Genomic DNA, 14,178 nt, shown 5'->3' with positions numbered 1-14,178 from the left:
TAGTTTGAACCAACCTGGGTTTTGGGAAGAAAGCAAAGCCCTCCAGCTTGCATTAGCCAGTAATGTCCCCCTCTACTGTTTCAGTCACCCACCATTTACTAACATCCCACCATGGGCCTGGTGCTGTGTCATGCTAGGGAGGCCCCACGATGGGCAAGCTGCATCCCTGCCCTGAGGAACTTGGAGGTGTGCATGTGCATGCGTGTGTGTGTGTGTGTGTGCATGTGCATGTGTATGTGTGTTTTCATGCAGGTGTGTGTGTCCATGTGTGCTGGGACAGGCCACAGGGAGAGATACAGACACAAGTCATTACAACCTTCCATGTATAGCAAGTCCTTCTGCTGCCTCCAGGTGTGGAGCGAAGCCCTGAGGAGCTGGAACAGGGTCACGTGGACATTTATGGCCCTCAAACTCCATATGCTACCAAGGAGTTGACATACACAGAGGCTGCCTTTGACAAGCTGGTGAAGCTCTCTGAGTACAACATCCTGAATAACAAGGACAAGCTCCTTCAGGCCTTGAGGCTGGCGGTGGAGAGGAAGAAACGCCCAAAGAGCCAGTGTCCATCCTAAGTCCCAGCCTCACTAATCCCATATCTGCTTCTAAGGTTGGGGGCGCAGAGCCCATTAGGGCTGACCGGCCTGCACAGCCATCTCTGCTCTCTGGCAAGGGATGTAGGCAGGCTGACCTGGGCTTTCTATCAAAAAAAAAAAAAAAAAAAAAAAATCAAAATTTTAAAAAGTTGAGGGAGATAGAGAAAAAGGAACATAACACAAGCATGTGTCAGAATTATATAGCCACAGGTATTTTTTTAAAACCTTTCCCTAAAGGGAAGGGAGTCCAGTAGCCACAGGGTCCCATGCATGCCCAAAGTGTGGAGAATAAAAACGTGGCTCAACGAAGAGACTGGTTCCCCAGAAACCTCAGCCTATGAGCTGGATCTCAAAGCCCTCTCGACTCTACTCCTCTCTGCCTCCTGGAACAGGGGGCCTCCAGGAATAAACAAGAGGACCTGAGGAGGACTCTGGGTTCTCTGGGGGAAAAAATGCCTTTGTTAAATTTAAGGCAATTATGTTCTTGTGATTTGTATAGGCTATTATATTTTGTGGTTTTCATTTTTATGAATCAGGGTATTGATAGATAGTATGAGGCTAGAAGGTCCAGGCAGAGCATTAGACCGAGCGCTAGTCTCTTCAACAACAAAGCCAAACAAGTGACTGATGGGTTTCAGCAGGCCCTCCCTAGCCACTCAGAGCCCCAGGAATGGTGATTCCCTGGGATCTCCATCAGGCAGCCTCATCTGAGTACCCAGATCCAATGAAATACCAGGCAAAGCCCAAATCTGCAGCTCAGGTTCACTGAACAAGGATCTGGGATGTAGCTCAGGGACATCTGAGCAGGTAAATGGAGTCAGGCATCAGGCCAGTGCTCACTGACCAACCTGCTCCAGGGGCTCTCCTCAGTTCTCTTCTCACCTTCTAGATGGTTTCTCTGCCCTGCCCTGAGGGTTTCTAGATGCGATTATTTACTTCTAAATGGGATTCCCTTATTTATCATGTAAGCACTGTGGCCAGTACATCCCACCTCTTGGAGAGTTGCCCCAAGAGAAAAAAATAGAAAGAATCAACCCTTAAAGGAGTAGGTTAGCCTTTGGAGGAAGCCCATCCTTGCAGAAGGCTTACAGATAAATCACTGGGGACACAGAGAAGCCCCGTCAAAGTATCCAGGTCTCCCATCAGGCTAGGAACTTGACTAAAGAAATATATAACCTGAGCCACTGAGATGCCCAGGCTGATAGAAAGTGTGACCAGAAAGGCATGGGGTCCTCATGAAGCCCAGCAAATCTGGAAGACTTGGCCGTCTTTCTTGCCTCCCTAAGCAGCCCTTTGGTTGTTAGGAAATGAGTGGTGACGGGTAATGAAAGTTCAGAAAAGTTGGCTTCCAAAATCCATCCTTACTACACAAAATATGTGGAGGTGTACTGGTTAGTAATGCAGAACCTCTGGCCCCACCTGAGGTCTGCTGAGTCAGAATCTGCATTTTAGGGAGATTCCTACCTCCTTTGTGCTATACCTCCTATCCCATCCTCAAGATGGCTACACATATTAAATTTAAGAGGTATGGATTTATGGCATACTCTCCTATAAGCTTGGAAAGCAGGACTCAATCAACTCCCCTAAGCCACTGGTAAACAGGGCTCCTGGACCTGTAAAACTGGTCCCCACCCTCAGATAATGCTGACCTGGGACGCCACTCACCCCCTCCATTTGAGCAGCCAACAGCTTCCACTTCAACATCTTTTCTTTCCATGTGCAAAACAGGCTCTCCTTAAATTAGAGTGAGCCACGCTGTAAGACTTGTTTGCTGCAACAGTGAAGACAGTCCTGCCTTGGATTCATCCAAGTGTGTACAATGAGGCTCATAAAATCATTGTATTATTTGAACACAGAATAAAATGGCCATGTGCGGTAAATGCTGTTGACTCATCTTTATTCATTATCCAATGCTGCAAAACCAGCCCAACTCCTGCCCTCATCCTGCCTGGGCTTCTTGCACACCACTGCCGGCAGTATGCAAAGGCTATTTCCATCCATCCCCTTCCTCCTCTGCTGTCTTGTGGTGGGGCGCTCCTCTGTTTTTATGAAGCCGTGTCAGCCACCAGTAGAGCACCAGCTCTTGCTGCCTGATGCTGTTTGAAGCTCAGATGGTTTTCAGGAAGCACTGAGTGAGAGGAAGGATGGGCAGCCAGCACCAGCTGAGCACCTATGGAGCTCGGCAGTCGCCAAACATTCTCTGCTTTTCAGGAACTTAGATTTGAATTGGGATGGAGTGGGGCGAGGTGGGGGGACATGAAAAGATTTGTATATGAATTTGAGAAATTAAATAGCGACTTAGCTTCTAAAACAATGGTGGCAATGTCACAGAGCAGGAAAGGAGCAGGGGGCACACAAGGGATAAGGACAGAGTGTTATCAACTCTGAGAGGGCAAGGGCACAGTCCTGGGGAGGTCAGGGAGGCTCCCTTGTCAGCTTCCCTGCTCTCTGTCTCTAATATAATAAAATAGGAAAAATTAAATTCCTCTCACCCTCCAGTGTCTCTTTGCTCATTTGCCCTTTCCTTCCCAAGAGAGCAGCCAACATGCCACCCTGCCACATGGCTCAGTCACCCTCTCCCCCAGTAGATGTTTTCTGTCCCTACATCCCCACAAAAACACTTCTCCCCAAGGTTACCAATGTCCTAATTGCCAGATACACTGAGCCAAATGGCACCAGTTCTTTACAGGCTTTATCTTATTTGATTGTTCTCGATATTTGGCACTGTGGACCACTCCTCCTTCCTGAAACCCTCCCTTCCCACGACTTCCTTGCCAACAGCAGTTCAATTCAACTCCACCTGCAAATATTTCTTGCCTTCTCACTACATGCCAATCACTGTTGTAGGCACTGGGACAACAAAAATGATTAACAATTGACCCCATACTTCAAGGAGCTTCCTTCTGGTCCCACGTAGAAGGACTTCAGAAAAACAGAGCCTTGCAAAAACAAAGGGAAAGTTCCATACTAGCTGTGTACACATGGGGAACGCATTAGGGGCTGCCAACTAATCTCCCCCTAGAGGGAAGGGGCTGAGTTTGCTGGACGCCATCCATCCTGGATGTTTTCCCACCTTCCAGTCCTTCCTGTGGTCTCACTCTGCTTTCCATTAGCTGCTTGTATTCCCTGAGGTTCTCTCCTTAGCTCTCCTCTCTTTTCACTCCATACTCTCCAATCTCATCTACACACAGGACTTCAGCTACCTCTCCTATCTTGAAAATTCTCTAACCTTTATCTCTAGACAAGCCAGTGTCCTAAGTTCTCAATTCATGTATTCAAATTCTATACCACTTAGCATTCCTTCCTAACAACATCAAAAAGATCAAAAAGTTAGAGTATCTTGAAGAAGTTAGAAGAAATGTATTTCTCTATTAGATACCCAGCCTCCTTTCAGCTCTTGCTTCTGCCATCATCAAGTTTGCCTTCTGGACCAATATGGCTGCTGGAGTTCCACCCATCATGTCCACATTCCAGGCAGCAGGAAGGATAAAGGGATCTGAATTCCTCCTGACAATGAACACACCAGACTAGCCCTGTTCTGCCTAACTCTGGATTTATTTTCTGTAACAGAAAACTAAACTTTTACCTTAACCAGATAATGAGAATTGTCCCAATTGTCTATGAGCAAACAAACCCCAAATATAATGGCATAAAATAACCACCATCTGATTACACCCACAGATTCTATGGGTCAGGAATTTAGAAAGAACACAGCAAGGACAATTCTTATTCATGTGTGGGGCCTCTGCAGAAATGACTTGAACTGCCTGGGGAGGACTCAGATGCCGGGGGTCTAGAATAGCCGGAGCCAAAGGATCTACCTCTGAGATGGCTCTTTCATTCACATGTCTGGTGCCTGGGTGAGAAAGGCCAGGAGGGATAAAGGACAGGCTCAGTTTGATTGACTGTCAGAGCACCTTCATGTGGCCTCCCCAGCATGGTGGTTTCAAGATAACCAACCTTCTTAAATGGCAGCTCAGGGCTCCAAGAGTAAATGTTATATAGTGGCAGGTGCATGGTATATTATGATCTAGTGTCAGAAATCACAGACATCACTTCCACAGTACTCTTGGCAGAAGCACTCACAAGCCAACCTAGATTTAAGTGGAGGGGACAAACATCCCATCTCAATCGGAGGCATGTCAAAAAATATGTGTGGCTATATTTCAAATTCCAGCCTGCTGTAATTGAATCCTTTTTTTTTTAATGTTATTTATTTATTCACGAGAGACACACAGAGAGAGAGGCAAACATAGACAGAGGGAGAAGCAGACTCCTGACAGGGTGCCCGATGTGGGACTCGATCCCCAGACCTGTGATCACAATGCACTAAGCCGAAGGCAGAGGTTCAATTGCTGAGCCACCCAGGCATCCCAGTAATTGAATCTTTAATGTTGACCTTCCCTCTCTTACACTACATGAATGTCACATTTTTGGTTTCTGTTACTGCAGATTCCATTTCTGGTAACAAATTCATTGTAAGTTAGGAATTCCTTTTCATCTCTGATAGCAGAGACCTAACAAATAGGAGCTTCAAAACATTCATGAAAAAGAGCCCACAGGGAGGCTGTCCAAGGCTGGCATGGCACTTCCCTGATACATCAGGGATTCTTTCCTTCCAGCTCTGATTTACCATCCCTTGTAAATCCTTGGCCTCGTGGGAGGCCATACATACATCCCTTATGTAGTCCTTGGCCTCGTGGTCCGAGACGACCCTGGATGCTCCAGCCATCATATCAACATGCCAGACTACAAGAGACAAGAAGGGGAAAGCGAGATGGAACTCTTTTCTTTCTAAAGGACACTTCCTGTAAACCTCACACATCCTTCACATATCAGCAACCAGAACTTGGCCTTATGATCACACTTAATTGCACAGACACTGGAAAATTTTGTTTTTACTTGGGTGGCAATGCGCCTGGCTAAAAATGAGAGTTCTGTTGCTGAAAAAAGAACAACTTATAGGCAGCTGGCAGTTTTACTGCAAGTACTTACTAGACATATTCACCTGCATGTGCCATAAGCTACATCTCCAAGTGGCAGCAGTGACCTGGGTACATGGCCACAGAGAAAGGAGAGGTGTGTCTGAAAAGGAAGGGGCCCTTGCCAGAACAAAGTACCTCTCTAATCTCTTTAGTATGTGTCTCTCAGGCCTTTAACCACTCTGGGATTTAAAAATATCAGAATAGGGGTACCTGAGTGACCCAGTCAGTTAAGCAGCTGCCTTCAGCTCAAGGCATGATCCCCAGGGTCCTTGAATCGAGCCCCATATCAGGCTCTCTGCTCAGCGGGGAGTCTGTTCTCCCTCTCCCTCTCCCTCTGCTGTTCCCCCTGCTTATACACTCTCTCTCTGGTAAATAAATAAATAAAAATCTTTAAAAAATAAAATAAAATATGAGAGTAAGACAGTGGACTTGGTATGCATTTAGAATCAACCACTGAACACAATTTACTGCAAACCTTATGAGAGGTACCTGGGTGGCTCAGTCATTTAAGTATCCAACTCTTGACTTCAGCTCCAGTGGTGATCTCAGGGTTGTGAGATGAAGACCCATGTTGGACTCCATGCTGGGCATGGAGCCTGCATAAGAGTCTCTCTCTCTCTCTCTCTCTCTCTCTCTGTCTCTCTCTCTCTCTCTCTCTCATTAGAAGGTCTTATAGAGGGCAGCCCCGGTGGCCCAGCAGTTTAGTGCCACTTTCAGCCCCAGGTGTAATCCTGGAGACCCGGGATCGAGTCCCACATCAGGCTCCCTGCATGGAGCCTGCTTCTCCCTCTGCCTGTGTCTCTGCCTCTCTCTCTGTGGGTCTGTCATGAATAAATAAATAAAATCTTAAAAATAAATAAATAAAATAAAATTTCTATATAGCGAAGATGGTTGTTGAGTCTTATTATCAAAATACTTATTTCAGGAATTATTTAATCTAACAAAAATCCAAGTAACTAATGGCACTCTCTGTAAAACTGCCTGAAATAGGATTTAACTTGAAAAAAAAAAAATCACCAATTGGATTCAGATGAAGAGGTGACTGCAATTGGGATTGTTGAGGCTGAAGAAAGAAAACCAAAAGAGGATCACATCTTGCAAATGGATGCAAGATGACTATCCTCAGGAGCACCAGTCACTCCCCTGCTCCACTAAGGACAGATCAAGAACAGGGAATCGGCGACTGCAATTGTATGAAGACAGAGAAGGAAGAAAAGTAAGACATTATGATGTGTCCTCTGGGCCCGGCTCTTTCAGGCATTTCACTGGATTTGAAGACTAAAGACAATTTTTTTCTTCCTTCAAATTTTTTTCTGATTATAAAACAAGAACACGATTATTGTGTAAAATCTGAAAAATGCTAAAGCGCATAAGGAAGGAAACTAAGGTCATTCATCATGCCAAAACCCAGAGATCATTACTATTTTGGGGTTTATCTTTCCCATGTTTTCATTTCCTTAGATACTTTAATTCTTTTTTTCAAAAGTACAAAACCCTATACATCCACTTTTTAAAAATTGTGGTAAAATATACATAGCATAAAATTTACCATCTAAACCATTTTTAAATATAGTCCAAGAGTGTTAACTATGATCACATTGTTGTGATTGCCTAAATTTTTTCATTTTGCAAAACTGAAACTCTATACTACTGAACAACTCCCCATTTCCTCTTGTCTCCAGCCCCTGGTAACCACCATTCATTCTTTCTGTTTTTATGAATTTGACTACTTTAAGATACTTCATGTAAGTGGAATCAGATGCTACTTGTCTTTTTGTAACTGGTTTATTTCACTTAGCATCATGTTCTCAAGGTTCTTGTAGATTGTGGCATGTGACAGGATTTCCTTCCTTTTAAGTCTGAATAATATTTCGTTGTACGTATATACCACGTTTTGTTTATCCATTCATCCATCAATGGAAACTTGGGTAGCATCCATCTCTTGGCTGTTGTGAATAGTGCTGCTATGAACATGGATATGCAAATATCTCTTAGAGATCCTACTTTCGAGTTTTTTGGATACATACCCAAAAGTAGGATTACTGGATCATATGGTAGTTCTATTTTTAATTTTTCAAGGGATTGCCATACTGTTTTTCATAGTAATTGCATGTATTCTCTTCTGTAATCTGTCTTTTTTCCACTTAAAAATATATCTTGAGTATTTTCCCAGGTCATTATCATTCTTTTTATATGACTACAATTTTCAGAGACTGCATGGGAAGCCATTATCTATCTAACTAATCCTCCATGGGGGAACTTCTAATTACAGCTTTTCTCTATTGTAAGTGTTATACTGATAAACATTCTTTAGTTAAAGCTTTACATTGATTATTTCCTCAGGATCAAAATTCCTGAGTCTAGAAGTATGAGCACTTCTAACAACTAATTGACACACAATAAACTACACATATTTAAAGTGCACAATTTGGTAAGTTTGGGCAACTGTCAACCATCAACACAGACAAGGTAACGAACAAATCTTTCACCCTCAAAACTTTCCTCATGCCCTCTGTAATTCTTCCCTATTCTCTTTCCCTACTGGGTCATATGGCAGGTGTATGCTTTACTTTTTAAGAAATTGCTAAACTGCTAGGATCGAGCCCCGCGTCAGGGCTCCCTGCTCAGAGGAGAGCCTGCTTCTCCTTCTGCCTCTCCCCACCACTTGTGTTCGCTCTCTCTCTCTCTTTAACTCTCATTCTATCTCAAATAAATAAATAAAATATTTTTTTAAAAAATGAATTGCCCCCCCCCAAAAAAATGAATTGCCCAATTGTTTTCTGAAGGAGTTGTCTAATTTTACATTCCACTATCAATATATGAGAGTTCCAGTTGTTCCACATCCTCACCAACGATTGGTATGGTCAGTCTTCTAATTTTAGGCATTCTAATAGGTATGTAGTAGCATCTTGTTGTAGTTTTAATTTGCATTTTCCTAATAACTATTGATGTTGAACATCTCCTTATGTGCTTATTTGCCCATACATCTTCTTTGGTGAAGTATCTGTTCAAATATTTTTTTCCACGTTTTCAATTGGGTTGTTTTCTTATTATTGAATCTTAAGAGGTCTTTATATATTCTGGATACAAGTCCTTTATCAGATAGGTAATTTGAAAATATATTCTCCTAGCCTGTGCCTTATCTTTTCTTTAACAGTATCCTTCCAAGGTCAGAAGTTCTTAATCTTGCTGAAGTCCAATTTTTTTTTTCTCTTATGGATCATGCTTTTGGTATCACCTAAGAAACTTTTCCTTACATAATGTCCAAAGATTTTCCATTGTGTTTTCTTCTAGAAGTTTTATAATTTTAAGTTTTACATTTATGTCTATAGTCATTTTGAGTAATTTTTACATACAGTACAAGGTATGGATCACAGTTCATACTTTTGCATATAAATATCCAATTGGTCTAGCATTATTGACAAGATTTTTCTTCATCCATTGAATTGCCTTCACACTTCGTCAAAAACTATATTGACTATATGTGGGTCTATTTCTGAACTCTATTTATTTCATTGATATATTAGTTTATCTTTATATCAATTAATCTATCTCTATACCAATACCTCACTGTCTTGATTTCCATAGCTTTCTAAGTCTTGAAATTAGGCAGTGTAAGTCCTCCAACTTTGTTCATTTTTTCAGTCGTTTTGGCTATATTTTTTGCATTTACATGTGAATTTTAGAATCAGCCTGTCAATTCTGCTGGAATTGCACTAAAACTATACATTAGTTTGGAAAAAATACATTTAACAATATTGAGTCTTCTGATACATAAGCATTGTAGATGGTATATATCTCCATTTATTTACACCTTTTTTATTTCTCTCAGAAATGCTTAATGGTTCTCATTGTATAGACTTTATACATTTTCTTTTTAATTTAATTTAATTTAACTTAATTTAATTTAATATAAGATTTTATTTAGTTATTCATGAGAGACACAGAGAAAGAGGCAGAGACACAGGGAGAGGGAGAAGCAGGCTCCATGCAGGGAGCCCAATGCAGGACTAGATCCCAGCACTCTGGGATCACACCCTGAGCCAAAGGCAGATGCTCAACTGCTGAGCCACCCAGGCGTCTCTACATTTTCCTTTTATGAGAGAGAGCACACACATGAGCAGGAGGACAGGCAGAAGGAGAGAGAGAATCTTAAGCAGGGGGCTCAATCTCATAACCCTAAGATCATGACCTGAGCAGAAATCTAGAGTCGGACGCTTAACTGACTGAGCCACCCAGACGCCTTTAGACCTTGTACATTTTTTATCCATGTTTTATCTGATTTATCCTTAAGTATTTCATATTTTTATGCTATTGCAAATGACATTGATTTTTTATTTCACTGTCCAATTGTTCATTTCTAGAATATAAAGATGTAGCTGGTTTTTCTATATGTGTATTGTATCCAACACCCTTGCTAAACTCACTTATTAGTCGTAGTAGCTTTTTTTTTTTGTGGGCTCCATAGAGTTTTCTACATAGATGGTCATATCTTCTGCAAATAAAGGCAGTTTTATTTATTCCTATCGAATCTGGGTACTTTTTCTTTTTCTTGCCTTATTGTACTGGTTAGAACTTCTAGTATGACATTAAACAGAAGTGATGAATAGATATCTTTACCTTGTTCCTGATCTTAGCATTTAGTAATTTCACCATTAAATGTGATGTTGCAGAAATCTTGAATGTGCATTTCAAGATTTTTGATAATTATGGACTCCATTAAGGTGGCAATTTACACCATATCTAGCATTGTGTGAGATGGTACTTTTTCTACATTCTTGTCAACATTAGCATTATCTTAGAAAGATAAAAGTCTGCCATTCTTAATGTTACCTATTCATTTTAAATTTATGTTTTTCGATTATTAATGGAGGTTGACATCATTTAATGCTTATTGGCCAACTGTATTTGTCTTGTTAGTTGTTTATGTCCTTTGCTTATTTTCTTTTTTTTTTTTTTTTTCTTTGCTTATTTTCTAATGAAGCATCATTTCTTTAATAATTTTAGTGGCTTTTTAAAGGTCTAATATCCTTAATTAAATATATCTATTGTATATGTCTGTCAATATTTTCCTCAATTTGTCTTTTGCCTTTTACCTTCATTAACAGATTTATTTTTTATATATACTATTTTTAATAGAATGTTTTAGAGCAGTCTTAAATTCACAACAAAATGAAGCATAAAGTATAGAGTCTCCATGTACCCTCTACCTTCCCAATACATAGCCTCCCACTATCAATATCCCGTACCAGCAATATTCTGCACCAGAGTGTAATTGATTCATTAAGATCAATGAACCTAGTCTACATTGACACGTTATCACCCAAATTCTACAGTTTACATTGTGGTTCACTCTTGATATTATATGTTCAATGAGTTTGGACAAATGAATGACATGTGTCTACCTTTACATTATCATAAAGAATTATTTCATTACCCTATAAATCTTTTTGCTCCTCCTATTCATCCTTCCCTCTTTCATAACCCATGGCAATCACTGATCTTTTTACTTTCCCTCTAGCTTTACCTTTTCCAGAATGTCATATAGTTACAATCATACAGTATGCAGCCTTTTCAGATTGTCTTCTCTCACTTAGTAATACGAATTTAAGGTTTCTCTGTGTCTTTCGATGGCTTGATAGTTCCTTTCCTTTTAGCACTGAATAATATTCTATCATCTGGTTGTATCACAGCAGAATGTATCTAGTGAAGGACGCAGGGTTGCTTCCAAGTCTTGACAATTATGAATAAAGCTGCTATAAATCCCCATGTGCAATTTTTATGCAGACAGAAGTTTTCAGCTTATTTAAATAAATACCAAGGGGTACCATTTCTGGATCATATGGTAAAGAGCATGTTTACATGGATTTGTATTTTTTTTAAATACACTAAAGCTTTTACTCTTTTGTTGAAAAACCTGTCAACCTTTTCCTTCATAATTTCTGTCTTTGGTTTTGATCAGAAAAGCTTTTCCCTTTCAAAATTCTGTAAATCTTCACCTGTACCTTCTTCTAGTAGCTCTATGTTTATTTTTATTTTTATTTTTTTGGGGGGGTATGTTTATTTTTATATTTTAATCTTTGTTTTATTCTGACATGAGGCAGATATCTAAGTTCATGTTCCTTTGGGTTTCTGTTCACTTCCCTAGTTACATACAGCTTCCTCTAAATATTTGATCCACACAACAACTTCCAAGGAGTTCCCATTTTTACAAACAAGGAAACTGAGGCAAAGGGGACGCTCATTGCATTTAAGGCTACATAGCCATTAATTTATGCAGTCAGGATTCAAACCCAGATCTTCTCTGCCAAGTCCTATTCTATCTTCACCACAGCCCTGACACTTAAAGTATAGTCCATAGTCAAACAGCATTGGAAACACCTGAGAACTTGTTAGAAATGTAGTCTAGGGTTCCAACCCACATCCCTGAATCAAAATCTGCATGGCTATCAAGTTAGAGAAGTATTGTTGTGCATCATAGTTCCCCAAATTTAGGGTACATCAGAATCACTGGGGAGTCCTTGTTGAGCTCCATTGCTACTCAATATTTTAACTCAGTGGGCTTGGGGTGACAACCAGAAATCTGCATTTTAATATTTTTTTAAGATTTTATTTATTTATTTATTTATTTATTTATTTATTTATTTATTTATTTATTTATTCATGAGAGACACAGAGAGAGGCAGAGACCCAGCAGAGGGAGAAGCAGGCTTCCTGTGAGGAGCCTAATGTGGGGGACTCCATCCCCCGACCCCGGGATCAGGCCCTGAGCCAAAGGCAGAGGCTCATCCTCTGAGCCACCCAGGTGTCCCGAAATCTGCATTTTATTTTATTTTATTTTTTTTTTAATTTTATTTATTTATGATAGGCACACAGTGAGAGAGAGAGAGGCAGAGACACAGGCAGAGGGAGAAGCAGGCTCCATGCACCGGGAGCCCGACGTGGGATTCGATCCCGGATCTCCAGGATCGCGCCCTGGGCCAAAGGCAGGCGCCAAACCGCTGCGCCACCCAGGGATCCCCCGAAATCTGCATTTTAACAAGCATCCCAGGTTATTCTTACCCAGGTGACTTCATGGATCACACCTGAGAAACGGTCTAAAACAACTGAGACGTATTCTCAAACTATTAACTAGAAAACCAAAAGTGGTGGCTGATTATTTTCTCCCGGTCTCCATTTAGACCTGTCCTTTTAACCTGAAAAAGAGAGAGCTAGGAGGTAATGATAACTCCTTTGCGTGTCAATATGTGGTAATTAAGTTGTAATAATGAAGATGAGATTAAATCTTCAATTTTACATTAAATCAAATAAAGAAAAATACGGGCCAGAGGCCTTCCATCGATCCAGAATTTGGCGGAGGCAGTGTGAAGTAGAAGCACCTCCCCAAGTAAATTGGAGTCTCCTTCCCCTTATTCAAATCTTGTCAGTCGGTGAGTCAAGGTCTCTTCACTAATAAAACGAAGGTAAATAGCCGCCTGCCAGCAGGTAGAAAGAACCTGCCTGTCAACTTTCTGCACTTTTGTCCCCAGCCCCATAAGGCTGGGAGGAGTAGACTTCCTGGGAGACTAAGCAGGAGCCTCCGGAGGCTCACTTTGCCAGCTCAGATTTGCCCGGAAGTGGACGCCACCTGGACAGAGGTGGAGCCCCGGCGACCTAAGGGGGCCCCTCGGGTGACCCGGCGGAGCCACGCTCGGGAGACACCCTTTCCCCCGCCCCGTCCCGCGGAGAGACTCCGTCATCAATAATTCATTAAGAACCTCCTCTCCATTGGCTGACGCCACCACCCGCGCTGGCCGCGGCCCAATGAGGAAGGACTTGAGCGAGCCTTCTGAATAGTGAACGAGCTGCCGTGACGTGGCGCCCAGCGATTGGCTGCGACGGCGCGAGGCGGGGCCAGCTCGGGCGGCGGCGAGTGCGGCCGGGACTGCTCAGTGCGAGCCGGGGAGGGCCGAACCCGGAGCGGGGTCTGACCGCGGGGTCTGACCGCGGGGCCGACCGGAGGGGGCGGGCGCCGAGCGCGGCCCGGCTGCAGGATGTTCAGCTGGATGGGGCGGCAGGCGGGCGGGCGCGAGCGCGCGGGCGGCGCGGACGCGGTGCAGACGGTGACCGGCGGCCTGCGCTCGCTCTACCTGCGCAAGGTGCTGCCGCTGGAGGAGGCGTACCGCTTCCACGAGTTCCACTCGCCGGCGCTGGAGGACGCCGACTTCGAGAACAAGCCCATGATCCTGCTGGTGGGCCAGTACAGCACGGGCAAGACCACCTTCATCAGGTAACCCGCCCCCGCCAGGGACCCTGCTCGCACCACCTGGGTGGAGGCGGCCCTCCCCAAGCGTGCGTGGGCTCTCGCCAGCCTCCCGCCGCCCCGCTCCCCACCCCCGCCCCCGTGCGGGATCCCCTCGCGGCTGTTTCCCCCTCCAGCACCGGCGTGACCTCAGGTCGTCGGGTCCCAGCGCCGGGAGCCCGCAGCCTCGCCCCGGGGCGCGGCAAGCCCTAGGAGGGGCTGGCCCTCCCGACGCTGGCAGGCAGGTCTCCGGAGCCCTGTCTCCGTGTACTCGGAGCCCTCCTTCTTTGCTCTTGGCGAAGGGCTCTTCCGACTGGGT

At 43.2% G+C, this 14,178-nt stretch overlaps 2 protein-coding genes across 7 annotated transcripts in view; both read left to right on the top strand.

Moving 5' to 3' along the window:
• The window catches only part of PLA2G4E (phospholipase A2 group IVE), a 58,969-nt gene extending 56,496 nt beyond the window's left edge, over positions 1 to 2,473 (top strand). For all 6 annotated transcript variants that reach the window (XM_038580147.1, XM_038580148.1, XM_038580149.1 and 3 more), the window contains one exon: positions 352 to 2,473. In XM_038580147.1, the coding sequence (XP_038436075.1) occupies positions 352 to 572 (221 nt within the window). In that variant the 3' untranslated portion in view covers positions 573 to 2,473. The remainder of the gene's footprint in view (positions 1 to 351) is intronic.
• An 11,123-nt stretch (positions 2,474 to 13,596) lies between these two features.
• The window catches only part of EHD4 (EH domain containing 4), an 80,928-nt gene continuing 80,346 nt past the window's right edge, over positions 13,597 to 14,178 (top strand). Inside the window, exon 1 of the mRNA XM_038580145.1 lies at positions 13,597 to 13,847. Within this exon, the coding sequence (XP_038436073.1) occupies positions 13,612 to 13,847 (236 nt within the window). The 5' untranslated portion in view covers positions 13,597 to 13,611. The remainder of the gene's footprint in view (positions 13,848 to 14,178) is intronic.

Source organism: Canis lupus, chromosome 30 (genome assembly GCF_011100685.1).
Source record: "Canis lupus familiaris isolate Mischka breed German Shepherd chromosome 30, alternate assembly UU_Cfam_GSD_1.0, whole genome shotgun sequence".
In the NCBI taxonomy this organism is placed as follows: Eukaryota; Metazoa; Chordata; class Mammalia; order Carnivora; family Canidae; genus Canis; species Canis lupus.
This window is presented reverse-complemented; position numbering and strand designations above follow the sequence as displayed.